This window comes from Callionymus lyra, chromosome 10, assembly GCF_982586985.1.
Source record: "Callionymus lyra chromosome 10, fCalLyr1.hap1.1, whole genome shotgun sequence".
Taxonomy (NCBI): domain Eukaryota; kingdom Metazoa; phylum Chordata; class Actinopteri; order Syngnathiformes; family Callionymidae; genus Callionymus; species Callionymus lyra.
In genome coordinates this window covers 15,824,465-15,852,246 of record NC_141827.1, presented here as the reverse complement: position 1 = coordinate 15,852,246, position 27,782 = coordinate 15,824,465, and the positions used below count along the sequence as shown (strand labels likewise).

Below are 27,782 nucleotides of genomic sequence, written 5' to 3'. Positions count from 1 at the left end.
ACCAACGGGATAATCATCTTATTGTTGCATAACTGGAGCAAATAATCGGAATCAATCTATTAAAAATCTATTAGCTTTGGAGAGGTAATCTGATAAACCTGATTCTACAAGTGCGTAGAATGTAGATTAACTGATTTGTATATGCAAAACTCATTAGCACTCGCAACGTTTTATGTAATAAAGACAAAGACACTGTTTTGATATTAGGGGGGGAGAAAAAAAAAAAGACCTCAACTCAGCCAAACCAGTGCTGTTGCTATTAGCATTTGATGGAAGAGCATGTGCCAGTGCTGAAGATACCGCTCCTCGGGGCCAAAAGGTAATCTGCACCAACTGTGCTACTCATGTCTAACCCTCTGGATACTGAGCGTCACACTGGGGGGATGGTGGATGGCATACCTGCGTGAATATGTTGATTTTGGCTTGCTAGTTTGAGATATGACATGCCCTTTGGGGTCCCCCCCCAATGCCTGTGGGATTTTAATACCTACTGCAGCACCGAGAGGACTTGCCGAATGTTGTTATTCGCATTTATAAATGCACATTTTTTATTATAAATGGCTTTGGCAGGTTACATTTGACCACTGGGATTAAAAGGGCTATTATAAAGGAAACGGTATTTGACATTAAATATGATTACGTTTTTAAGCCAGGTCTAAATATGACCTACTACGTCTTAAAAGAGGGAGTATATCGTCTAGGAAATAACTAGACACTGAGATAAAAAAGAAGTGGCAATCTAGGATCCTATTTGGATCAGGCACAGTTTACATTCTTCTAATCTTACTTTCTTGCCCAACACATTTATTATTAATCTCCTCCACTTCCCAGCCGTCTTCATTCCTCTCAGCCTTTCCTTCATATCTCGTCTCTCATCAAGTCTTTGCTTCATTAACCCATGCGAGTAGAAAATTAGCAAAAGTCCTGGAAAGAGTACAACACAGTGCAGCAGAGCAGGAAAACTGTAATAGCACCAAGATAACCGCGGACAAAATGTCTTTTTAAAAAGTCATTAGCTATCAAAGGACAGCAATGTGACTTGGCTTGGAGTTCAAATAAGATGCGCTTCAAGAGTGTTTAAAAGTAAAAAGGCAATGGTGCTGATCTGAGGTGTTCATAATTGATAGTGTGGCCATCTATTCAGTTTGTTAAGTCACCGGTTCTAAAGTAAAGAGATATGGATCATTATGCTAGTTGAGGCTCTGGTCAGGAAAAGGTCTATAGTTGGGAGACTTTAATGAGACCATGTGGGCGGATCGGTGTGTGCGTTTCAAAATGAAAGTGTGGCGTTAAATGTAAAAGGATCCTCATTAGCGACCGGAATTCTGATGGTAGTGTTCCAACCCATTTTCAGATGTGAAGCAGTGTGTGTGTGTGTGTGTGTGTGTGTGTGTCTAGCCATGCAGCTACATTGATGTGCATGTGTCTACACATGTGTAGTTGCGCGCCTCCTTAAAGAGGAAAAAATGATTAGAGGAAAATAGAGAACACAAGATCTGCTCTCAACACAAAGCCCATTTATTATCAAGAAGAAGAATCTTTGATCACAGGAGAAAGAGCGACGATGAAGAAAGAGAATAGAAAGCGTGTCAGATAAACCACTGAAAATGAGGAGAAGGGGAAAGTGTGGATGCATGGACTCATTTTCTTTTTCACTTATTCTTCAATGTGGTTGCATGATACTGATGGTCACTAATAGACATTTAACCTTTTCTTGAACTTAAAATATAAAACAATTATTATTGTCCTACATCTTTAAATTAATGAATTGAGATAACTTTCAGCATTTGCGTCAACCTTTCATAACTGGATTGCAAAACAATTAACTATCAGTTATATACCAGCCAAAAAGTGAAGTCCAATAAAAGTCAATTAAATCAGCATTGGAATTGAATATGGTGATGGATGCCGTTTAAGACGTCTATTATCTTAAAACGGCCATCTTTTAATCAGTTTAATGAAATTATTCATAATAACCATTAAGTAATTGGTTCATAACAATGAAACAAATAACAAAACCAGCTTTGATATTGGTGTAAAATTGTAATGAAATACCATAATTTCTTGCTTATTTGACAACATAAATACATACAAATTAATGATTTGTTGTTATGCTCTCTATAGTTTGTGTTTCAGAACAATAAATACTGATACTACCCAGTTGGCATTAGCCTCTTCTTTTGCAATATGTATTCCAGGTAAGTGACACATGTGCATCTTTTAGCCTGAATACATTTTCAGGACAACATTCTGCCATCTAAAAAGATGGCCATGGAAATACCTGGATGTCAAAAAGCATTTAAATAACTATTAGAACATCGTTTTTTCACTAGGCTATGACACAAGAAGAGAGAAAGAAGGATTTGCCCCTCACTCTTCACAAAGCTGTTTTTCCCCTGCTTCAGCCCCCTCCCCCCAACTGTTCTCACCTCCAAGCCACCTTTCTCCACCCCAACAAGCCCTACTGCCTCAGCTGCCCAACCCCCCACAGCCACCTCTCTTTGTTACATCGGAACAGGTGAGGAGAGAATTAAGGCGACTGAAGATCAGGAAAGCTGCTGGACCAGATGGACTCAGCCCCAGACTGCTCAGGGACTGTGCTGATCAACTTTGTGAGTTGGTCACACACATCTTCAACCTGAGCCTCAAACTGGAGAAGGTCCCGGTCCAGTGGAAGACCTCCTGTGTGGTTCCGGTTCCCAAGGCGGTACACGCGAAGGAGCCGAGCCACTTCAGACCAGTCGCCCTGACCTCCCATCTGATGAAGACCTTGGAGAGGCTGGTACTCCGCGAGCTACGCACGACGGTGAGCTCTGCGTTGGATCCGCTGCAGTTCGCCTACAGGCCAAAGATGGGGGTGGATGACGCCGTCATCTACCTGCAGCACCGGGCACTGTCTCATCTGGAAGCCGCCGGTAGCACTGTGAGAGTCATGTTTTTTGACTTCTCAAGTGCTTTCAACACCATCCAGCCGGCGCTGCTAAGGAAGAAGATGGAGGACGCAGGAGTTGGGACACAGCTGGCAGCATGGACGATGGACTACCTCACCAACAGGCCGCAGTATGTGAGGCTGCAGGACTGCAGGTCTGAGGTGACCATCTGCAGCACCGGGGTGCCTCAAGGGACAGTGCTGTCACCTTTCCTTTTTTCCCTCTACACGGCGGACTTTACCTATGACTCCAGCAGCTGTCACCTCCAGAAGTTTTCTGACGACTCGGCCATTGTGGGCTGCGTGTCTGGGGGGGGCGAGCTGGAGTATAGGTCAGTCATCAAGGACTTTGTTGACTGGTGTGAGAGCAACTACCTTTGCTTAAACACCGGTAAGACAAGGGAGATGGTGATTGACTTCAGGAAAAAGTCCCCACCATATCAACCGGTGAGCATCCAGGGTTCGGACATTGAGCTGGTGGACAGCTTCAAATACCTGGGTGTTCACCTCAACAATAAACTGAACTGGTCCACACACATCAACGCCGTGTACAAGAAGGGCCGAAGTCGCCTCCACCTCCTGGGGAGACTGAGGTCCTTCGGTGTGTGCAGACCACTTTTAAGGACCTTTTATGACTCCGTGGTAGCCTCTGCTATCCACTACGCTGTGGTCTGCTGGGGAGCAGGCAGCACGGACCGGGACAGGAAGAGACTCAACAGGCTGGTCACGAGGGCCGGCTCTGTCCTGGGCCGCTCGCTGGACTCGGTGGAGGAGGTGGGAGAGAGGAGGACACTCTCCAGACTCTCCTCCATCAGGGACAACGCTCTCCACCCACTGCACCTGACCGTGGAGGAGCTGGCCAGCTCCTTCAGTGGCAGGCTCAGGCACCCCCAGTGTAGGACGGAGCGTTATAGAAGGTCCTTCATCCCAACTGGTGTCAGGATATTTAACTCTCTACTTTAAATATCCTGATGCTAATCCGTAGCGTGTTTTTCTTCTTGTGTGCTTTTTATTTTATTTTTTTTCCGTTTTTTATTTCTATTTTATTTTATTTTTTTATTCTATTTTATTTTGTTAATAGTGTCAATTTCTAATTTTGTAAATAATTTGTATATTTTTAAGATCGTTTTTATTTTATTTTGTATTATCTCTTGTACTATTTCTTTCTCCTTGCACTTTTTTTCTTCCAACTGCGCTGTTGTGAAAGTGTGTTTCCCCTCTGGGGATGAATAAAGCCTTTCTATTTCTATTTCTATTTCTATTTGGGTTGGCAATAATGATATAATTGATATGTGCATGCTTGAACAAGAGGCTTCAACAGTGCACGCAAGGGCAGGAAAAACATTAGCGTGACTACATCAGCCTTCACATTAAGCTGCTATATTTGACTTGATTCATTTGCCAACATTCAATCAACAAGAAAATAGTTCAACAAGGAAGCAAATTTATGGACAAGAGCTATCGAATTGAAGGGTTAGAATAGATGTGTGGCAACGGTTCGTGTTGAAGTCACGCGGTTTCCTTTCCATCAACCTCATCCTAGCCTGTCTTTCTCTCGTCGTATCGGTGTCTTAATGTGGAAGGAAATCGCATGCAGTCGTGTGAACTAATGACCGTAGGCTGGAAGACGCCTTCACAATGCAGGCCTCTGTGCAGCTGCCCAGGCCAAGGCAACTCGTGGCTCGACTGGCTGAGCCAAACGATTACACACACACGCCCCAAGTACACTTTACCGTCAAGTAATTGTATTTCAAACATCTCTTTTCAAACGGAAGTGCGACCGCGTCACGTGGGCCTCCGTCTTTAAAGGTTTGACCTGGGAATTGCAAGTTCAATGTAGGTTCAGTTCCCTACGGACCAATTTGTGGTCGTAGAAGTAGTTCAGAAAATAAATAGGAACAGAAATGAGTACGCTAAGGGACCAATAAAATGTTGAATGTGTTTACTTCTATTGAAGCGGAACGATCTGCTGTAACTGGTGAGAATGCGTGCTTTACAGCAAAGTCAAGAAAGTTTGTCTTGTTTCGAATGTTTGTGTTTAGCCCGAGACTTGGACTGTTCGAGAACCCTGATCCAAGCTTCAAATGTGCAGTATATCTTTGTGTAAAACTTTCCATACATCAGTTCTGAACATGCCTTCATCTTCCTTACATTTACCCAGGCACATCTTGTACCAGCAAATACTGCACAAAAGTTACAAGATTTTCGTGTGAACTAGCAAATGAGTATAAATAGAAAACTGAATTAAGCAATGTAATTAATTGTGTTATAGTTTCATAATAGGTTTTTCCTGTAACTAATCATTCATAAAAAAAATAAGTCCCACCCTTTCTTGCACAAAATAATAATAGCTTGTAATCCCAACTTTTGTTACTCAGTTAACACAATAAAAGTACGAAGACATCAAAGATATATTTTAAAATATAAAGCTTGTTATAAAGCATATCATCACAAAACGTTCTCACACTTGTGGTGGTCAAGTTTCATTATTTTAATTCAACGTAAACCTGAAATTTAAACGTAATAAAAGAGAGTAATGATTTGGAATAACAGTAGCCTGAGGAGTAATGGCAGCCATTTTGACATTTATTGGATGTAATTAATTTACACGCATTACTGTTCTTATAATTTATATTAATGCACACTTGAAAATAAATCGTGTCGCGACTGAAACTCGAGGGTTTCCACTGATAAAACAAACGTCCTCTCCAGGATCAAATGATTTCAATGCTTTTACAGCCACAGTTATAACTTGTATGTCTCGACATGCAGGTAAGGAAACGTCTTTATATTTTGTGTCAGGACACACAACTTAAATAAGAGAGTGCCTTGGATGTTGAAGGAGGCTTCTGAACAGCATTAACCAAGACTTGCATGACCAGGACCAGCAGCACAGCTGATGATGGGGTCTACAACAACACACGCTGAATGCACATTTGACAAATGGCCTGCACTGACCCCCCTGTTGTGAGGCACAGCTGAAGAGTCTAAACTGAGGTTTGTCTTGCAAAGGAGAATGAGGGAAAAACATCTACAAGCAGACACTTAAAGGTGTATATCTTAACCCTTATGTAACCTATGTTGTCAAGGTGAGTCGGTGGCCGGAAAACAAATGTGTATGAGGTATCCCTTGTGTTGTCTCTGTCGCTGGCTTCCAGAAATACATATGCAGTGGTGAAGGTCGTTCATAGAGAACACTAGGGTTCAACAAAAAAAAACGTATAGGTGTGTTAGATAATATTGATATGGTGATATATATCGCAAGATACTTTTACGTAATACTGTACTGATATTTAACTGTATAGATTTTCCTTCTTTTTTTTTAATAGCTGCAATTAAACTGGCCGCTAGATGGCAGCATTCACTACATCCACCATATTCAATGCCATGACTAGGGACGAGAGGATACAGTCGACTAATCATGCTAAAATTCGCATTATACATTACTTGTAACCTGTACATGTAACCCATAACATTACTGCAACTGTTTATTCTCTAGCTCTACTTTTATTTGCAGTGTTCACAGATCCTCCTCTTCTTTCATCCCCCTCTCCTTTGTGTTAGATGTATAGTCACCAATTTATAAATGTACTAGCCATCACACCAGAATACCACAAATATAGTGGTGTTACTACCGTATCATGACTGGCATTGTATCGCCATACTCTTGCAAATACACATCCTTGTAAACTTACAGTACAGTCTCGAGGAAGCATGACGACACTTATAGTCAGAGAACTGAAAGCGTTGGACCGCACTGGTGTCCAGATAACCACTACCTCATCGCTCAACTTTCTCTTCCCTTTACAGCAGCCGCTCGCCTTCGTCCTTATAAACGACAATCATTAGTATACTCTTCACAGTGACTCCGTCTGTGCATGATGCCAACGGACGGAGTTGGGGACAATCTTGTGAAAGTGAGCCAAAGAAGAAGTGGTTTATAAATAGAGCCTGAATGCAAACTAATCAAGATAAAGATTTCCAGGCGTGCCAAGAGAAGAAAGTCGCAACATTTGAGATGCCGGTGGCACAGAGTAGAGAGAAAGCTGGCAGGCCGTTTTCATTCCCATCACAGAATCAGTCAGGATTTGCATTTTGGCTTTAGAACTTTTCCCTTCAAACAAGTCCTATAGTACAATTAGAAGAGGGGTCACCGGCCTGTTGGAAGCCTGCACCCCAGTTTGTTGGACGGAGAGTTGATAACATACAATTAAACATTAAAGTGAAGTTAATACAAACAATTAAATACAAGGTACTCTCACTATCCGTGAACCCCTAGTGTGACCAAATGTTCCATCAACAAATTAATGATTAAAAGAAATACTAAATATCTAGATCTATATTGGAAGCAATTCATTTAGAGCAAAAAGTACTTTTCATTTAGTGCTGACATCTGAATAATAATTCAGTCCTAATAATGTAGACACATGAGGACAGTGACTACAAGGTATGAAGCCATTACTACAGACTCTAAAATTCCCTCGCTGCTTCTCTTCACCATGCTCATTAACAGTTTTTATTTTTGATAGTGTTTAAACCGAGTTCATCATCTGAGCATAATTATAAATCACAAACGTCTGCATGACGGTATATTCAATCCACATGAGACTGATTTACGGCCAAGACAAATCTACTACTTTTGGCTGGAACGTGCAGTCAGTATCCACAAACAAACAATAGGAACAGATAAACAACAAAACACAGTGGTATTATTTTCCCTGGTGAGTCTTCAACACAGCAGCGATATGAAATGCACAGACATGAGCAAAAAAATAAATAAAGAAACTGTTGTCAAGCTAAGTGAATAGATGTCACTTTGACAAATGCACGGCGCTGAATCTTAGTCAACACTGTATTGTCTGTCGTCGCTCACCCCCTAATACACACTTATACACACACACACACAGACACACACACACACTGGTTGTTCCCAACACTAACACAGACATTATTATGTTTCCTGTGACTGTGCAAGCACATATATGCATTATATGTGTGGGGGAAGAAGAAGAAAAACACACATTGCTGATTATATATTCATAATTCTGAATAGACGGCAGGTTTTGAGGAATGCAGAGCAGACAGGGTGAATTCTAATGAACTTCCATTTACTCAACCAGCGTTTTTTCCTCACACATGCTTAAATAGGTGACAATTGCAGAACCAGTAAATATACAATAATGGGGAACAGAATGGCATTATAATGTCCCAATATATTTGTTACACAACTGTGTTTCCCTACATTTAAAAGAAACTCACTTGCAAATAATAGCATCCAAGTGTCCATTAAAGGCTGTGTTTGAACCAGTTATAAAACGCATATATTGCTGAATATACACCTTAATATATATTTCAAGACAACCTGTAGCTTCGGTCATTTCAATATTTTTACATTATTCTTACCTTTTTCAGCTTGCCGTTGCGTGTACCGACGAAAGCCACGGTGTTGCCGCGGTAATCGTACGCCGCCACCGACGTCATGCCGTCGTCTTTGTCGAAGAAGAGAGGAATCCCCTCGATGGTGCTGGTCCCACCCAGCGGCTGGTTGAAGTCCTGGCCACAGAAGTTGTCGTCGATCTGCAACGGCTGGAGAAGAAAGGGGGCAGAATTAACACGACAGGTCAGAGACGGTGACATAAAATAAAAAGGCAATTATAAAGCATCAACAGTGAGATAATCATAATTTGTGCCCATTTTTGTAATTCAGAAATAGTGAAGAAAGATTGATAAATGACATTTTCAGGGAGCCACAGTTTATAGTGCGATTGTTGAGAGGGACTGAAATAATTAAATAATAATAATAATACGGTGCTAATGGTAATTAAACAAATCTTATTCTTATAGCATCAATTATAAAGGACCAAATGCTTAATATTAATGAAACAATTCAAGATTTAAAGCGTTTATTGTCATGAAATTCTTCCTTTGTACCCCCAATATATATATGTATATATATATATATATATATATAAATATATACACACATATATAAATAAATATATATACATTTGAAATAACTAAAATCTAAAAACACAGCAACAAAACTACAAGAAGAAGGTTCTATATATAAGTTTATTGCATTTATTTATTTACTTAGTTATATTGATGAATACAATTTTTAATCATAATCTATTTTCCTAACATGTAAATGAAAATATAAATCCTTTAATAAGCAACTTTCACACTTACTGGGAAAATGTCAGCATTTAAAATCAGTAATAGTAAATTGTTTCACATTGACTTCATGAGAGAAGTAAAAAAAACAGGCCAAACGACCTTACGTGCCCCCGGAACCCACTTTGCCTCGCTCTGGATTAAAAAAAGTCCTTCATACAATGAGTTTTTGTAAAGTGAGTTTATAACGACCCGAGGACGTGTCATTGAATTAAACTGTAAGGTTAAGTTGATTTCCTTACAAGATAGGCTGCCAAATCAATTAAAAGCCATTCATAAACACAACAAAACAACCCCGGCGTGCAAAAAGTCTTTAGTCATGCCAGTGATACGGGGGGCGATGTCGGCCAACCATGTGACAATATCCGGAGCATTCCGGTGTCACGAGGGGAACCCCCCCCCGCCCCCGGGGCAATCCACTGACCCGTATGATGTCTCGACCAGTTGGCTCTTATACATGGACTCTATCCAGCTGTCAGTGAGGAGGTCGGGACGCCCATCATGATTGATGGACTTAAAATAAATGTATATCTAGTCCACAAGTCTTTAAGGGTGCTTGAAGGTGTGCTTGTCGCACCTTGCATATGTATGACAAGGTTTAATGTCTGAGGACAGATGCTAAAGCAAAGAGGCAAATGGAGGTTTTGTGTGTTCTTGTGATTCATGTGTGATTTAGCAAACACGCTTGCCAAGTGTGTAAATGTCGGCTAGTAAATGACGGTGTAATCCACAGTGTTATCAGTACATCATCTAATTGATTCACAACAGAGAGATAAAAAAACCACCGCCCCCTCACACGCTTCCGTCTGCCTGACTTGCCCCCGACGTTGTGCAGTACAAGTACAACTACAGCTATAGTAATACTTTGGATTTCTTGTCTTTTTTTAAGAAAATAAATGACACAAAGTGACCTTCTTTGTTTATTCAAGCGAGAAAAACAAACCGCAGTCAAGCTTTTGTCGCCAAAAACACTACAATAAATATAATACTTTGTTTATACATGATATTACAACGTCTACACATATTAATGACATCAATTAATCTAAATTAGATTCGGAAAAAAGTCTCCAGTTGACGTTGCAACAGAAGAAGGCAAACGAGTTAACGGGTAAATTCATTTTCTACACTGAAGATCAACTGTGGGAAGCAGTGGATACTGGGTAGGCCATGAGAGCAAGAGGATTACCACAGAGAGTGACACGAGTAAAAAATTTGCACACACTCACACACACACACACACACACTCAACGTATAGAAATCTCTACTCTTTATTCTCGAGGATATCGCAGCAGATCCGGAAGATCCAGGCGGCGCATCAGTATGGAGTGAGAGCATGTCCCCCGAGGTCAGGAAGCATTTTAGTGCGTGAGCTGATATTCAGTATGGAAATGGAATTCCTCCCAATGCTCTGACCAGTCAAGTTGGCAGAAGTCTATATGTCAATTTACCATTTTGAACATTTGAGTGCTATTTAATCTTTGAGAGGAAGTAGACTACAGCCAATAAGTGGTTTGAGCAGATAAATATCAGGACATTTTTGATGGACTAGTGGTCATTAATGTCATCATGCATTCGTCTATGACTTGTTATTGTTCTGTTGTTTTTCACATTAAAAGAGTGGAATGGTTATCATATACACAGACAGAAGATATACTTTATATAAAGTCAGTTCTATTGATGATACCTGCCTGAAAGGTTCTTTAATTCAATAAAAGATTGTATTTTCTCTGAGATAAATGTCTTTTCGGTCAAGATTACTGAGGAAATATGTCCTAAATGAAAATTGAGTAAAAAAAACAATTTCTAAACAATTTATTCTTAATATTTTTTATCTGGAGGTCGGTCTGTAAATATAATATAGCCATTAAACTGGTTCATGGTGCAATAAAGGATGAGGACCCCTACCATACTTTAATAAAATGAGTAAAACACCAGTAGCATTAGCACTGTTGAATTCAGCATTCTTTCTTTCCTTGTTCCATTTGTATTTTTTTGTTTTCTTTATTTCGCTAACAAGAAGAGTAAAACAACCACAAAGGGCAAAACGAAACATAGAAAAAAAGGAAATACAAAATTAATTTATTAAATCAAACCTCAGGCTTGTATGTGACAGAATTGCATTATTTATTTTGAAATTCTGGTTGATAATATCTTACAATATGGCACATTTTAAATAGTTTTTCAGGAAATTCTAAATCTTGTTTTTTTGTTTCTCTTTCTCTGATAAGCCATTTATTTTATTTATATTTTCATTTTCATATGGGGGAGGTTCCAGTTCATAGTAGAGCCTTTTATTTACTCCTACGGTACAATGCATTCCCAACACTAACAGAAGTCAATTCAACCTTAAATGCGATATAAATGTAGTTTAAAATATCAGCATTTAACTTTCACTGGACCTTCAATAGTTGTTGTCATCAAGTTAACATATTTTATAAATATAGAAGTCTTGCTGAGCTATAAAAATGTAAAACAATTTGCTAATATAATTAGTCTTTTGCTGAAGAGAAAAACCTTTCAACACATTTATAACCCGATTCATCGTTTATTCTATCGAGCTTTCTTTGGCTGACACAGAAGATTTGAATAGATTCACTTATAGAGACAAGATGATTTAATTAAAATAATTTGTCTGAATATTGGTTAAGTGACTAGAGGCCTTAATATTCCTAAAATAAATGAGGACACAGGTCTCTTTAAATCTACAGCAAACACAGGCAGGTTTTGTAAAGGTCAGACACCAAATCTGTGACCTATATTCAAAGTATGAGGATTACACACACATGACAAAAGCCAGGGTTGGTTTTGTACAAACAACTCGGGGCTCAGAGGAGCTCCTGGCGAACAGCCACTACTGTGGGTTTCCCAGGGTGGAGCCGCTTTCAGGAAGCCTCCGCCACTTCACACCGAGAAACCATGAAATACACTCATTCATAGGTAGCACGTGTGCACGCACATGTCATCCCGTAATAACACGCGTGTGTGTGCTCAGCAATTTGATGTTGAAGGAAATGGTTTAAAAAACATGTCACGGCCAAAATTGTCAACAGTGTCGAGTGAGTATAACGCAGACCTGTGTACAAAGACATACACCGTGTTGTTATTTTCATCAGATGACAACACATTACATTGTAACTACTTCTTTAATGAAAGGTGTGGGATGTCTGCCTCTCATTAATTGTACCCAGAACATATTTCCCCAAAGCTTGCTTGGAAATAAAATGTGAAAATGACATCACCAGGCCCTAAATGTGATGCTCGTCTAGCGCATCAAACCAGGAGACCGACAGAAGACGACAGAAGACGACAGAAGAGACGGCAGAAGACGACAGAAGAGACGACAGAAGACGACAGAAGACGGCAGAAGAGACGACAGAAGACGACAGAAGAGACGACAGAAGACGACAGAAGACGACAGAAGAGACGGCAGAAGACGACAGAATACGACAAAAGAGACGACAGAAGACGACAGAAGACGGCAGAAGAGACGACAGAAGACGGCAGAAGACTGCAGAAGAGACGACAGAAGACGACAGAAGAGACGACAGAAGACGACAGAAGAGACGACAGAAGACGACAGAAGAGACGACAGAAGAGATGACAGAAGACGACAGAAGACGACAGAAGACGACAGAAGACGACAGAAGACGACAGAAGAGAGGACAGAAGACGACAGAAGACGACAGAAGACAACAGAAGACGACAGAAGAAGACAGAAGAAGACAGAAGACGACAGAAGACGACAGAAGAACGACAGAAGACGACAGAAGAGACGACAGAAGAGACGACAGAAGAGACGACAGAAGAGACGACAGAAGACGACAGAAGAGACGACAGAAGACGACAGAAGAGACGACAGAAGACGACAGAAGACGACAGAAGAGACGACAGAAGACGACAGAAGAGACGACAGAAGACGACAGAAGAGACGACAGAAGAGACGACAGAAGACGACAGAAGAGACGACAGAAGACGACAGAAGAGACGACAGAAGACGACAGAAGACGAAAGAAGAGATGACAGAAGAGACGACAGAAGAGACGACAGAAGAGACGACAGAAGACGACAGAAGAGACGACAGAAGAGACGACAGAAGAGACGACAGAAGAGACGACAGAAGACGACAGAAGACGGCAGAAGAGACGACAGAAGACGGCAGAAGACGACAGAAGACGGCAGAAGACGGCAGAAGAGACGACAGAAGACGACAGAAGACGACAGAAGAGACGACAGAAGACGACAGAAGAGACGACAGAAGAGACGACAGAAGAGACGACAGAAGACGACAGAAGAGACGACAGAAGACGACAGAAGAGACGACAGAAGAGACGACAGAAGACGGCAGAAGACGGCAGAAGAGACGACAGAAGAGACGACAGAAGAGACGGCAGAAGACGACAGAAGACGACAGAAGACGACAGAAGAGACGACAGAAGACACGACAGAAGACGACAGAAGACGACAGAAGACGACAGAAGAGACGACAGAAGACGACAGAAGACGACAGAAGAGACGACAGAAGACGACAGAAGAGACGACAGAAGACGACAGAAGAGACGACAGAAGACGACAGAAGACGGCAGAAGAGACGACAGAAGACGGCAGAAGACGACAGAAGACGACAGAAGACGACAGAAGACGGCAGAAGACGGCAGAAGAGACGACAGAAGAGACGACAGAAGAGACGACAGAAGAGACGACAGAAGACGACAGAAGAGACGACAGAAGACGACAGAAGAGACGACAGAAGACGACAGAAGAGACGACAGAAGAGACGACAGAAGAGACGACAGAAGACGGCAGAAGACGGCAGAAGAGACGACAGAAGAGACGACAGAAGAGACGACAGAAGAGACGACAGAAGACGGCAGAAGACGGCAGAAGAGACGACAGAAGAGACGACAGAAGACGACAGAAGACGGCAGAAGAGACGACAGAAGACGGCAGAAGAGACGACAGAAGAACGACAGAAGACGACAGAAGAACGACAGAAGACGACAGAAGAGACTACAGAAGACGACAGAATAGACGACAGAAGAGACGACAGAAGAGAGGACAGAAGAGACGACAGAAGACGACAGAAGACGACAGAAGACGACAGAAGACGACAGAAGAGACGACAGAAGAGACGACAGAAGACGACAGAAGAGACGACAGAAGACGACAGAAGAGACGACAGAAGAGACGACAGAAGAGACGACAGAAGACGACAGAAGAGACGACAGAAGACAACAGAAGAGACGACAGAAGACGACAGAAGAGACGACAGAAGACGACAGAAGAGACGACAGAAGACGACAGAAGAGACGACAGAAGACGACAGAAGACGGCAGAAGAGACGACAGAAGACGGCAGAAGAGACGACAGAAGACGGCAGAAGAGACAACAGAAGACGGCAGAGGAGACAACAGAAGACGACAGAAGAGGACAGAAGAGACGACAGAATACGGCAGAAGAGACAACAGAAGACGGCAGAAGACGACAGAAGAGACGACAGAAGACGGCAGAAGAGACGACAGAAGACGACAGAAGAGACGACAGAAGACGACAGAAGAGACGACAGAAGACGACAGAAGACGGCAGAAGAGACGACAGAAGACGGCAGAAGAGACGACAGAAGACGGCAGAAGAGACAACAGAAGACGGCAGAGGAGACAACAGAAGACGACAGAAGAGGACAGAAGAGACGACAGAATACGGCAGAAGAGACAACAGAAGACGGCAGAAGACGACAGAAGAGACGACAGAAGACGGCAGAAGAGACAACAGAAGACGGCAGAAGAGACAACAGAAGACGGCAGAAGACGACAGAAGAGACGACAGAAGACGGCAGAAGAGACAACAGAAGACGGCAGAAGACGACAGAAGAGACGACAGAAGACGACGACAGAAGACGACGACAGAAGAGACGACAGAAGACGACAGAAGAGATGACAGAAGAGACGACAGAAGACAACAGAAGAGACGACAGAAGACGACAGATGGCTCCACTACGCCTAATTTTCAAGTCACTAATGAGGGTTCCCAAAAGTCGCTCCCTTCATTTGACCCAGAGACGCTTGCGTTACTTGTATGCTCGGGAGGAAAGAAACTACAAATGTGTCGCTTGTTTTCCTGGATAGTAAACCAAAAAAAAAAAAAAGACTTTTAAAATAGTTTGACAATTTAATTTCCTGATGTACGAGGGAAGCTGACTAAGGCGTTCTGGGTCAGGCAGAGTAATAAATAATCCAGGATTCTCTGCAGAGGCATCAGACATTACTGCAGACATGGGTCGCGGGGATGGGTGGGTGGGATGCACAAAATAAAGCACATGTGCAATGTTACTGTTAATGAAAAAAAATCATAAAAATGTGTTGACAAATTGGTTTTTACTGTTGACATTTTATTATGCACATCGATTTATTAGACCAGCTTTAGATTTTCTTCAAGAACAGAAGCGTTTCGGTCGAGGATCCAAATGTTTTGATGCTACTATGATGTACTAGAGAGATTCTAGGGATGTTGTCACGAACAGCTAGACTTCAAACACATCATAGTCAGTAGTTTCAAACAGTCCTGGGTTTATTTTCTAATATTTAAACCGCTCTGTATTAAGTTGTAAAAATTGTTTTAAGGACTTGCCATGTCAATTTGTTAATGTCATTTTATAAATCTGGGTTTTTACCATGTTTTAAGCCATTTTTATTTTTGCTCTTATGCATTTACTATTTACCGGTTATTACAATTTATTACCTAAATGTACAAGAAGGGTTTAGTAAAATATGACAAACCATTTTTAACGTGAAATAATTTCATCCTAAATTGCAAATAGAATAATTACAAATCACTTTTTAACTATAAAAACTATGTTAAAATAAAAAGGTTTGAGAAAAGTATTTGACTAAATTTCGTATTCATGCAACGGTAGTAATTTCGCGTTGAATGCTCTCCAGGCAGACGCATCAAACACTTGGCACCTTTTCGGCGAACTGCTTCCAAAAGCTTCCACCTGATATTTGAACTAAAACACGATGAAATAGCAGTGAGGAACTAAATTGACACAAGGAGTGACAAGAACACCTTTCCCCAAATATCTCAAACAAACAAAATAAGAGCTGAAATTTGGCTACTTTAAATTATAAGAAAACATTGAAATAAGTTCTTTTTTTAACGTTGTTTACAACGACTTCTGAACCTGGGACTCACACTGATGATGATGAGCTCGGAATCATTATCACTGATGTGTATGAACAGATCGATACACGAGTATCTTCCCAATTAGACAGAGACTTACAGAGACGTCATACTTCTGAACCCACGATGACTTAAAAGGTTTCCGTTTTAGCTTTAGGTCGAAATTAAAGACCTCCCAGACACTCGGTGTCTCCTGCCTCGGCCCAGCCTCACTGTCTATTAACTCCGTTCATCAGCTCCGAGTCAATTAATCAAACCTAATTACCTAAACACATTTGCCGGTACATCCTCTTAAAGTCAGTACACAGGAAGAGAGCGGTCTAAATTACAGCGTTATACCCTTAGTTTAACATCATAAAATGAACATCCCTTTATTTCATTGTAGGAAAATTAATGTCAGCAAAATGTGATTTTCTTTTTCATTATGTTAGACTTGTATCGAGTACTTCATTAGCTACTGCATGACTCAAGCAGAAGTGAAAAGTAAAAAAAAAAAAAAAAAAAAGATTCAGAAGTCCTAAGAATCCTTATGGCCGGAGCAATTTGTTTAAAATCTAACATGATCCTAAAAGATCACGGTTATATATTTCTAGAAATTCTGGTTGGAGATCTTCTGCCAGATACAGTAAATGACTTGTTCGTTGACCAAAAGAACCAGAAGCCTCTTTTCTGATATACTACTAAACAAAAAAACCCAACAAGAACCCTACTAGTTTTTCCAATACACAAAAGTATAGCTTCTTGTCTATATCCAACAATGGTGGTCTGATGCATTGACTTAAAATCAAACTTTATAAAATAAATGATTTTCTTAAAAAGGATATGATTTTCCTTTCATTTCTCAAAGATCTTAAACACTCAAATATATTCAGAGTGAGTCCTCAAGTGACCCCCCCCCCCCCCCCCGACCCCCCTGTCACGCCACCCACCACATACCAGCCGGCATTCCCAAGATGAAATAAAGAGGTTTCAGATCGACTGGTTTTTGCTACGATTGATCGTATGATTGATGCACTGGTTTGTGACAATGATCCAAACTTCGCCATCCATCTGGCGCAGGAGAGAAAGCACTTTGACACTTGAATGGCCTCTTGGTTAGAGTCGGTTGCTACTGGTGAGAGAGAGGAATGTTGTCGGCTTTATGAGCTAAAATCCGAGAGTCGATTATGACGAGGGAAATTTAGATGGATGAAAATAAGATTTAAACAGAAATCAAATGAATACTATAGTACCTGTAAGAGCAGTCGTGGCATGGGGGCTACACATCACCCACTGACTCCATCTTTGTGGCCCACATAAGTAAAATACTACTTCAACCTTACAAATAACTTAAATAATATGACTTTTTTCTCTTCTTTTCGTCGGCTTTTTATGGGTATACATTTTCGTACTGCTTTTATACAGTATGATATATCTAACGATTTATTTTTGTAATAAAATTTTACATAAAATGTAAGTTTTAACTTTTTTATCTTAAATAGTAAAATAAATAATATATATATATATATATATACTGTATATATACACACACACTTATAAATATATATACATATAATTGCATATATTGGTTTGGAAAATAATAATTACTATTTAATAATTATTTTCCCGTAATGATATTTATATACAATTAACTTATACATTTTATACAATCAAAAGCACACATTTTATTTATAGTTTTTTTCAAGAATTCCCATCATATTAAACTCTTTATTAGTCATTTCCTTCTTTTGGGATTAGCGCTCTTTGTAACATTCCCAGTATATAATGATGAAATTTAATTGTCCATCATTGTATAAGATAATTAAAAAAAAAAAAAGGATTATGAGGCAACTTGTTTATATCATATTCCATTGATCTTGTTTAGTTTCAACTCAACAGGCTATGGTTTACATTAACCTGAGCAGTAACATTAATATGCATCAATAAACACTTCTAAATACAGCAGAGTAAGTAAATAATAAACACACTTTCATGGACTCTGGAGTATTAAGAGGGTCAGAGCACTCATGGCTACAGCATATCTTCGCTTAAAAACACCACCTGAACGGTGACCGTCCTTATCAGTTAATTGTATTGATTGTGGCGAGCTAGAAAAGTGGAACTGATTTTACAGGTCAGGGAAAAATGAATCAGCATCGCAGCAGGGGATGTTTGGAAAACGCATCATCATATTCCTGGACCGGGATTAGCCTCCGCCGGCGAGAATCGCTCTGAAGTCGTCTCGGGGAGTCGAGTCGTTGGGACGGCCAGGTGACCAGCGCTGATATTATGTGAGGCCCGTATTCCATCTTCCCCTCCTCTCTATCGCTCTCTCCCTTTCGTCCTGTCATCCACCCTCTTCTCATGCTGTTCTTGGCAGAGGTGGTGAGAAATCTCTAGTGCCATTACTCTTCCTCAGCCGGCCCTCAGCTCTCTGTCAGCGAACCCACTGCATCTCCTTCGCTTACTCTCTCTCTCTTGCATAGCGTTCCCTCTTTTCCTAATCATCTCGGCCCTCAAATTGCTACTCTGGTGTCACCTTCCCCGTCCATTTCCTTACCATGCTCTAGAAGACTATGTTTAGGTTTTGCAGCCACCGTGCGAACGTTCCCTCCCTCCTACACAAGTTGGGACACAACAACAATGAGACGGTAGGAAAAAAAAAAAAAAAATGGAACATGTTTTTCCAGCATTCCCAATCTGACAAAGAAACGCCAGCTCGACAACAACAATTTGATCCGTACAACAGTAAGGAGTGTTTTTTCTTTTGTCCTTTATCAAAATAATCAATAGGCGAGTCAGAAAATGTCAATACGACAATATATTGCTTTTGCTTTTTTCACGATGCTGTATCAATCGCACTGTATGGATTTCAAATCTTGTTTTTCATTTTTGCATAGTTCTTTTATGGTTTACATTTTTGCAATAAAGTGTTTATAATATAAAGTAATTAAAATGTTTACTTATAATAAAAAATACTCATTTTGTACATTTTTGTGATTGCAATGAAGGTCCGGTTACTAAAAAACAGCCATCATCTCATCGTCCACAGCTAAAGGAACGATGAAATCCCGTCGAGATGACTGAGGACGAGAGGATACAGTCGACTTCAGCAGCTTTTTAAGACTAATGTTTGGACATATTTTGAGAAAGTCATAACTGATTGGTTTTAAAAACTCTGCAACGCCAGAGTCAAGTACTCGGACAAGACTACAAATATATTGTTGTTCTTACAGTATTACAATACATCATATATTTTCCCCATGTATCTGGATACGCATCATACTGACAGATTTTTTACCAATAAATAATAACATCTCCCTCTAATTGTCCTCTAGCATCAGGGTTATGGATCAACGTCACAAACAAGGATCAAGCACTGGCCACACTTGAACTCAGTCAAGTCCATCCAGGTAACTGACCTCGTGCTGAAACCGTGTGCGTTAGTGTGCGTTTGTGTGCGTTTACGAAGTCGCTGCCGTGAGACCAAACATGTGTTTACAGGCTCCAGTCTTACAGTGGCTGTAAATGTATCATCCTAATGACGCCCAGAGGCTACAAATCATGGAGCAGTAACAAGTCAAAACTCCACACGGGATCCTGACAAAGGTCCCGGCCATCAATCCGGCGGGTTGTGACAAACAGCTGTGTCCCCTCCTACCTCACGCCCGGCCCTCGACAGTGGAGCGTCAGGAGTCAAACACAACGTCTTACCCACGGCGCTCAACCAAGTGGCTTTCTTTAGTCGTTTATCAGAAGGTACGAATGAGGTATTTTAATTCAATAAACCTCCTTTTTCATCAAGAAGCTTTGTTATTCAATAATAATAACAGTACACACAAAAAAATGTATACATCTTTATGAAGCCAAAATAAAGTTAGTTTGAGTCTTTGTCCAGATCCAGCAATAAAGCAATCCTTTAAGAATAATCTTAAGACGTTTTTATTTGTTCAGGCTTTTCCTTGATTTTCTGGAACTCCTGTTGTGTTATCAGTTTTATCTTGACCTTTAAAATATATACTTTATTGAATATTGTTCTGATTGTTTAAGCGCTTTGTGACCCTGGTCTGGAAAAGCGCTATACAAATAAAAATGACTTACTTACTTACATTAATAAAGTGTCACACCTTCAGAATAAAAGCATACAAAGTCATCATTAAGATTTTGAATAGAAGAATCTCTGTGTAATTTTCATATTTTCATTTTTTTTTTTACCGAATTTATAAAGACAATATTCATAAAGGCAATGTTATGCAACTAAATCTTATTTTATTGTTAAAAAGGGATTGATGACAATTGCATGAGTTCTTTAACTCAAACATTGACAGAGTGAAAACAATTTTTGCAAAGCTTGGCTAAAAATTGAATTAGGATTTAAGTGTATTAAATATTATTGGTGATAAAAAGTACATGAACACAAACAAAATATAGTATTGTTTACTATATGAAGAGTGGCAGCAAAATATGTACAGAGTTTCAAAAGAAACATTAATGTTTGTTGATCATTTGTCATATATTTGGACACTTGAAACGAAACTTAGTCGCAAGAATGTTTCCCTTTATTGTGCAAATATGTATTATTGCCGAATCGTTCATTCCTCGAGCGTGATATTGGACTTTAATCATAGGTCAGATTTGAGGTCCCGTTTGCCACCTCCTGTGGAGCGGGGTCAGCACTGGGCCCTGACACCAGGCCTGCTTAAGGGCAAGGACGTGGATGTCATTAACCTAAAGGTTGACCCTTCAGCTTCGCTGCTGTTGCCGGGTCAGCTCGCCTCCCAGGCCATTACATCATTATTGCCTCCGGCTACAACCGTCTGACCTCATCACTTTCTCACCATTTGAAGAGTATCACTCCTGAGTGAGCACATTACTAAAGTACAAGCAGAGAACGAGCCAAGGAAGCGTGTCACGGTGACATTACAGTCGCAGTTTTACTTGTGTCATTTGATGTTAAAATGACATTTTTTTAAAGCCAGATCGATGTAGGATCTTGAGTCTTAGACAGCATGTTTTTTTTAAAAAGTCATCCAGTAAAGTAAAATATATATAGAACAAAGTATTTTCCCAAACACCCACACTAGATGTTTCACACATTGTGATGCTGATTCATGCAAATAAGACCAACATCAGTGCAATGAGAAAATAGAATGAACCATTCATTAGAAATACTTTTCATTGTTCAACTACTTGACTCACTAGCTGTCGCCTTTTTTTTTTTTTTTTTAGATCAGATCTAATAGCAGACAATAATAGAGGATCAATAGTGGGGTTGTCAAAAGTATCGACCCTGAAACGCCACATCCGGATATGATATTAATAAGATATTGTATCTGCACTTTGTTGCGTGTGTGTTGCTCCCTTTTGGCCGGTGGCTCACATTAATGTCTTTTATTGTGTTATTAGCTGCTACTGTTGGTTGCTTTTTTAGCCATAAGCAGCGGCACGCAGCTTTTTAGATCTGTGATATTTCCTAAAACCTTAGAAATGAACCTTTTTTTGGATTTTTTTGATTATTTTAAGATCCTTAAAAACTGTACAACATTTGTTAGAACCAGTATTTTGCATTTATATGTGAAGTAATTATTGTTTTGTTGTGATTAATTCATATTTTGATTTAGTGGTTTATCTAACGTTGTGTGTTTCATTTTTATAAATGTGTTTAAAAAGAGAAGTTATACCCACTGATTCAATTTGTTTTTCCTGGATATCGACCTTATGGACATTTTATGCTTATACTCATGTCGACTGAGGGTTGGGGTTATTTTCAGAGTAATCCGTTCCTTTTTAGAGTTATAGACAAAAATGTATGTCAAATCTTTTAAGCAACTGGCGCCCAATGGATACATTTCCTCCAAAAAGACGCTTAAAAACATCCAGATGCCTCCATACTGCTTGTATGTAATGTTAATGTTGTATTGAAGCCTCGGTGAGAAGGACCGTGTTGGAAAAAAAAGTCTATATTTTACACTGATTTTTGGCAGCCGTTTCAATAATAACAAGCAACATAAACAGGAAGTACTCCGAAAGTACTCTGGGTAAACACGTACACTGGAGGTTTGTCCCTGGACGCAAGTCACTACATTACAATAGACAGTATTCTCAGTATTATCTTGATCTTTAAAGTATATACTTTTTTGAGTATTGTTTTGATTGTTAAAGCGCTTTGTGACCCTGGTCTGGAAAAGCGCTATATAAATAAATATTACTTACTTACTTACTTACATACATGTGTACAATTCTAAAAGGAAGTGAGTTACTCTGAAAATTCCCAACCTTTACGGCGAGTAGAAGGCGAGAAAAGTTTTAATTTTGGGTACTATCACTTTAAGTTTGCAATTTCATTCATTAAACCGCGCTCAATTTTTCTATTTTCAAACGAGAAACGTTAAACATAAGCTGCACAAGTGCAACGTGTCTAATAAATAAATAAAGGAGAAAACCGTGTTTAGTTCCAAAGCTGTTGTCTGTCTGACGAACGGCAGCAAAAATAAGGATTAATGAAAAGCAATAAACTGGAGTGAGAGAATGAATGTTGGTGAAATGGGTGGAGGAGCTCTCAATAAGGTCGCCATCATCATTCATACTGCCACAGAAAAACACACCTGAGCACCAAGATAATGAAGGACTATCCAGTAACCCGGTCCATTCAACACAGACGGACTGAACCTCACAAAAACATGTTCTTGAAGTGAATAAAAAAAAAATGGGGGGGGGGGTTTAATTTGGCTGGTTTGATAGAGAAAACGGTGGCATGACTTGATGAAGGCTGAAAGCGGGGTACGGCATGGGCTTTCTGGAACAGGTGGTCACAATAGTGAAAGAATAAAATAAAGACATGAGAGGATTCACGCAGCTGCATCTTAAGGAGGGCGGGCGGGGAGGGGAGACGGAACTGAATGGAGAATGAAGGTCAGACAGAATACCCACAGTATGTGAGCAGGTTAAAGAGAGAACCAGACTGTGATGTGGTGTGTAGTCCCTGTGAGGTCGACACTTTGGAGTGGATGTGTGTGTGCGCCTGCTAACGCATGCAGGGCCATGCTCCTCGGATCAGTTGGTAAAGAACCAAGTCAAGCTCATTCTATCCCCGAGGATCTAACGCTGCGGCGAAACCAAACCTCTTTACTGGTTGGTGTATATTTGAGTGACTTCTGAGTGACATTTCACAAATCCAGGGTTGTGGACTAATGATGTCCCCAGCCCGACTGAATCAAAGAACCCAGAGGTCGCGGCGAGATGGGAGTAGGAGAGGGAATTAAAAACAATCCAAACAGCCTCACATATTGCAAAAGAAAGATGCGGCCATCAATGTTAGAAAGGGTATTCCAAATCCTTAGACTGATAAAGTATTGAATGTTTCTTTTACTACTTCACAGTTAACTGAGTTATATTATTATGCATTATTACTTATATTCATTGATTGTTGAAAAAACCCTGACGCCAGAAGGTTCAAGCAACATAAACCTTAGTGTAAAATGTTAATGTTTCAGACTGTAGTCTTCAGAAAATATGTGTATTCGCTAAAATTGATTTGCATTTTTAAAGTGTGATTCTTTTTTTTTTTTCCTCATTGTCATCACTACTTTATACGAGAGCTTTTTTGGCTGCACATCTCTTAATCCGCCCCCAGGCCAGTTCCTGGCTGCCTCATACTCGTACAACATTTTTCAACTCTCCGAAACATCTTTTTATATCTTTATCAGCAACTATATCTACTATAGCAGTAAACAAAAGCTCAAAGCTAGTGGGAAGCGTCTTTTTTTTTTCAGCTGGACAATCTGACTTTTTTATTTTTCTGGGAAATTTTACGGATATTAGTTTGCAAATTAATTCAACATTTTTTTCTTGGCACTGTTACTAAAAAGATTTGGTCAGTGAGAATATTGGAAACATGTTGCCCAATTTTAACTGGGATTCATGTCCAAGATAATTATTATTAATTGGGTCATTCTAGGAAACAAACCAGGGATTTCTAATAAAAATTATAGATATTTTAATGACAGTAAAACATTGAACTTTTTTAAAGGTAGTCCGTCTTAAACTAAACGCATTCCAACATTAAGGTTGAGGTGAATATCAATTAAGTTATACTTTGCAGGTGGTATTTGTATTACATAATGAGAATAAAATGGAACCAGTTTTGTAGGATGAATAATGTTCACCACATACTTAACTACACACGAATAAATGTTATTATATTATGATTATACTTAAACAACAGTACTACAATGTCCTCCAATACTATATCTTTCATGGAATATTTTCGTTTTTTCTGAGCAGTTTACTTGGAAGGATATTGGTGAACATTAATATCAATATAGAACTTGTAGTTCCACAAAAAACAGTAACAGTAATTCAATATTTTTCTTTTAAAATATCTACCAAGTTGAAAATAATCAATTATACAATATCCCCAGAGAATATCAATCCAACAAAAGAAATGTAGTCATAGGTTGTATTAACATGACAATGTGAACAGTGAGTTTATCCAAAGATAACAACAGAATATATCCCTTTAAACTTTCTTGAGAGAACATGAATGAGGACTTACAGAGTTGATGCAGGCCAGTTCCTTGTTGAGCAGCCACGGCAGAGACAGTTTCCCTTCTCCTTTGTAGCACGACTGAATCCTTTCCTTAATCTTCTCCTTGATTTTCCTCAGCGTAAACAGACACATCACCGACTCTTTGGGGGGTTTGGCCCGATTCTTTTGACCTTGAGAGAAGATCGTGAAGAGGACCTCTTCGCTCTCCGAGATGCCCAGAGAATTGGCGAGCTGGCGCCCCGGCCGGGCCAGGTAAGCGTCTTGGATGAGGCGGTATTCGACGCCGTCTTTCGTGCAGCCGATGGGGAACTCGACGTAGGAGTAGAACTTGGGGTCGTCCACGCAGAGGCGGACTATTTTTGAGGTGAAGAACTGCTCTCCACTCGCATCTGGGGAGGTGAGCTGCGTATCCAACTGCATCGTGAGATAATAGACAAACTGCTCGCTGCTGAAACTGTAAATATAGTAGATGTCAAAAGCAGGGAATTTGGATAAGGTGTCGGAGGGGATCTTGAGTTGGGAGGAAACAAACTCATCCTGATAAACGAAACTGAACATGTCGGCGTTTTCCTCATTCTCCATGAGCTTGCGGCTGGATAGGGTCGGGAAGTACTCGGACTTGCCGTCAATGGGGGTTCCAATAAAGAGTTTGCTGGTCGTGCTGTAAGGGACACTTATGATGACCCCTGACATCGTCCCGGACTCCTCCACGCTGGACAGGTAGTGTTCTTTGCGATGGTGGGGCTCCCCGAGCTTGAAGAGGTCGTCCAGACGTAAAAACTGACAGATCCCCTGGGAGGTGCTACCGCAGGCGATGAGGCGGTTCTGAGCATAGTCGATCAGAAGTAGCTTGTTCACATTAGCGATCTGGGCCAGATCGTGGGGGCAGGACTGGACACTTGGAGGGGGGTAGCACTTTTCGTTGTCCACAACCGGGCCGGTCATGTGGCTGCGAAGTTTGGTGAGGTTGCTGGAGAGCTTGTAAATCCAGTTGACCGCGCCCACGTAGACTTCCCCGGTTTTGTTGTGGATCGCCAAATGCGTCAGCCCGAACTGGAAGGGTTTGAATCTTTCAAATTGGGGAGCTTGGCCTTCGGAGAAAGAGGAACCCCAGACAAGTAGAAGCCCGAGTATCACCAAATGCCGCAGGCCTAGAGAGGCCGTCGAGCGAACAAAGGGCGACATCGGAGTACTTTAAGATACTATTAAGGGGATTGGGGGGGGAGAAAATTAGGACTGGTGGGAACCAGTTAAGTGCACCAGTTAAGGGCTTTATATTTTTTTTACTTTTCTTTCAAGAAATAGAAAGAACATCGAAGCGGGGGAGAAGGGTTCGGGGAGGGGGAACAGAACTATCGATCTAACGCCTCTTCTCGGTGATGCAAGTCGTCATCAGCAACATCATCCACGGAGGGAGGAGGAAGGAGCCCTGCAAGACAGAGAGAAGATAACACTGAATGTCAAAGGAACACTTCCAATTGATAATCAATCAGCCGTAAATCGACCGAAAATGCAGAAACGCAAAGCTAAAATTAGAAAGAAAAAAAAAGCCTGACATTTGCCCCAGTGATGAATAAATGATATCAAATCAAGTCCGCAAGGCAAATGTGTGTCGGCATTTAATTAAAGTGACGATAGCAAGGGAGCTGTAGGCCGATTATTGTCGGCTCAGTCTTGCTGAAATGAGTTATGAACTTGCAACATTAACCTCTTTAATATTTCATGACTCACAACCACGGTGGCTTTAGAAAATGCCTCTGTTTGAAAAAACGCCAATGGGGCGGGTGGCACTGATGGAAAGTCATTTAGAGCGAGTGCATGTAGACATTCCTGTCATTGAACCGAATCAACATTTCATTTTAAATCAGTAAATGCTTTACTTCAGGCGTTTATCGTTGTCCGATAGTTAAATCTTTATGAAAATCAATCATGCAAACAAAGACGTTGTTCAATTTTACAGGCGACACTATAAAAAGATGGATAGATCTAACCAATCATGTTTTTGGTTGCACATATACAATTGTAGAGAGTATATAAAGACATTGAAAAAGGTACAATTGACAATAAAAAATGAAATGATTATCTTTAGACACACTAAGATGTACAACAGTAACAATGAGATGCAATTTCCGAGACGGAAGTTTTACTGGTAAAGGACAGAGAAGAGAGGACAAGGAGGCGCTTCTGATCCAACGTTGATATGCAGTGAGTATGCAGTACTTTGTGAGAGACCAATCACGTACCTCAATATACAACATTCATTCTACAATAAATGCTGATTATGCAAAATATCCAAGGAGGCGCCAAGAGGTCCCCTATGACACAATTTCACCTTGACTATCAAAGTGCTTTACAACCACGCTGGATCTAAAGATGCAACACAAGGGATCAGGGAGAGAGTCGGCTATAAAAGAGGAGGAAATGAAAGAGAAAATCAAGATTAGAAGAAAGTTTCCTCCTAAAGTTTAGCAGAAGGAAATCAGCATATTTGTTGTCTATTTTCAAAATTAGAGGTTTTTTTAAAAAGGTGAATCGAGAAGCAGACGGAGCATAGAAGGGAGATACCGGTGTCAGTGCACCAATAAAATATTTTGGATATTTGACGAAAGAAATTGCAAAGGAATATATTGTGTCAGAGTGCCTGGCAAGGAAAGTGAAAGATTAAAAAGGCGAATGGAATACCAGAGGGAAATCCGGCTGCATAGTCTGCTCTGGTTAATTCTCTTCATTTGATTTTAAAGTGGATGGAATAGTGATGGGAGATTGGGGTGAAGGTTTTTTTTTTCCCAGTGAAGAGGGGAACTGAGCGGGATCAACGCTCCCTCTCTCACACTAGCCTCTTGAGCAGCTAAACCTGTCCATTCAGATAATGGTTGCTGCTGAGCCCGGTGCAGTACTGATTTATTGCCAGTGGCATATCAATTACAGCACTTGCCACCGGAGGAGAGAAGGAGGAGGATAAGGTTGTGATCAAGA

The 27,782-nt window shown here is 40.4% G+C and overlaps 1 protein-coding gene across 2 annotated transcripts in view; it reads right to left on the bottom strand.

Annotated features, from left to right (window-relative positions):
* The window catches only part of plxna1b (plexin A1b), a 182,102-nt gene that overhangs the window by 123,048 nt on the left and 31,272 nt on the right, over positions 1-27,782 (bottom strand). For both annotated transcript variants that reach the window (XM_087801302.1, XM_087801303.1), the window contains exons 2-3: positions 24,813-26,235; positions 8,333-8,515 (exon numbers count right to left, since the gene is read on the bottom strand). In XM_087801302.1, coding sequence (XP_087657428.1) covers positions 8,333-8,515; positions 24,813-25,991 — 1,362 coding nt within the window. In that variant the 5' untranslated portion in view covers positions 25,992-26,235. The remainder of the gene's footprint in view (positions 1-8,332; positions 8,516-24,812; positions 26,236-27,782) is intronic.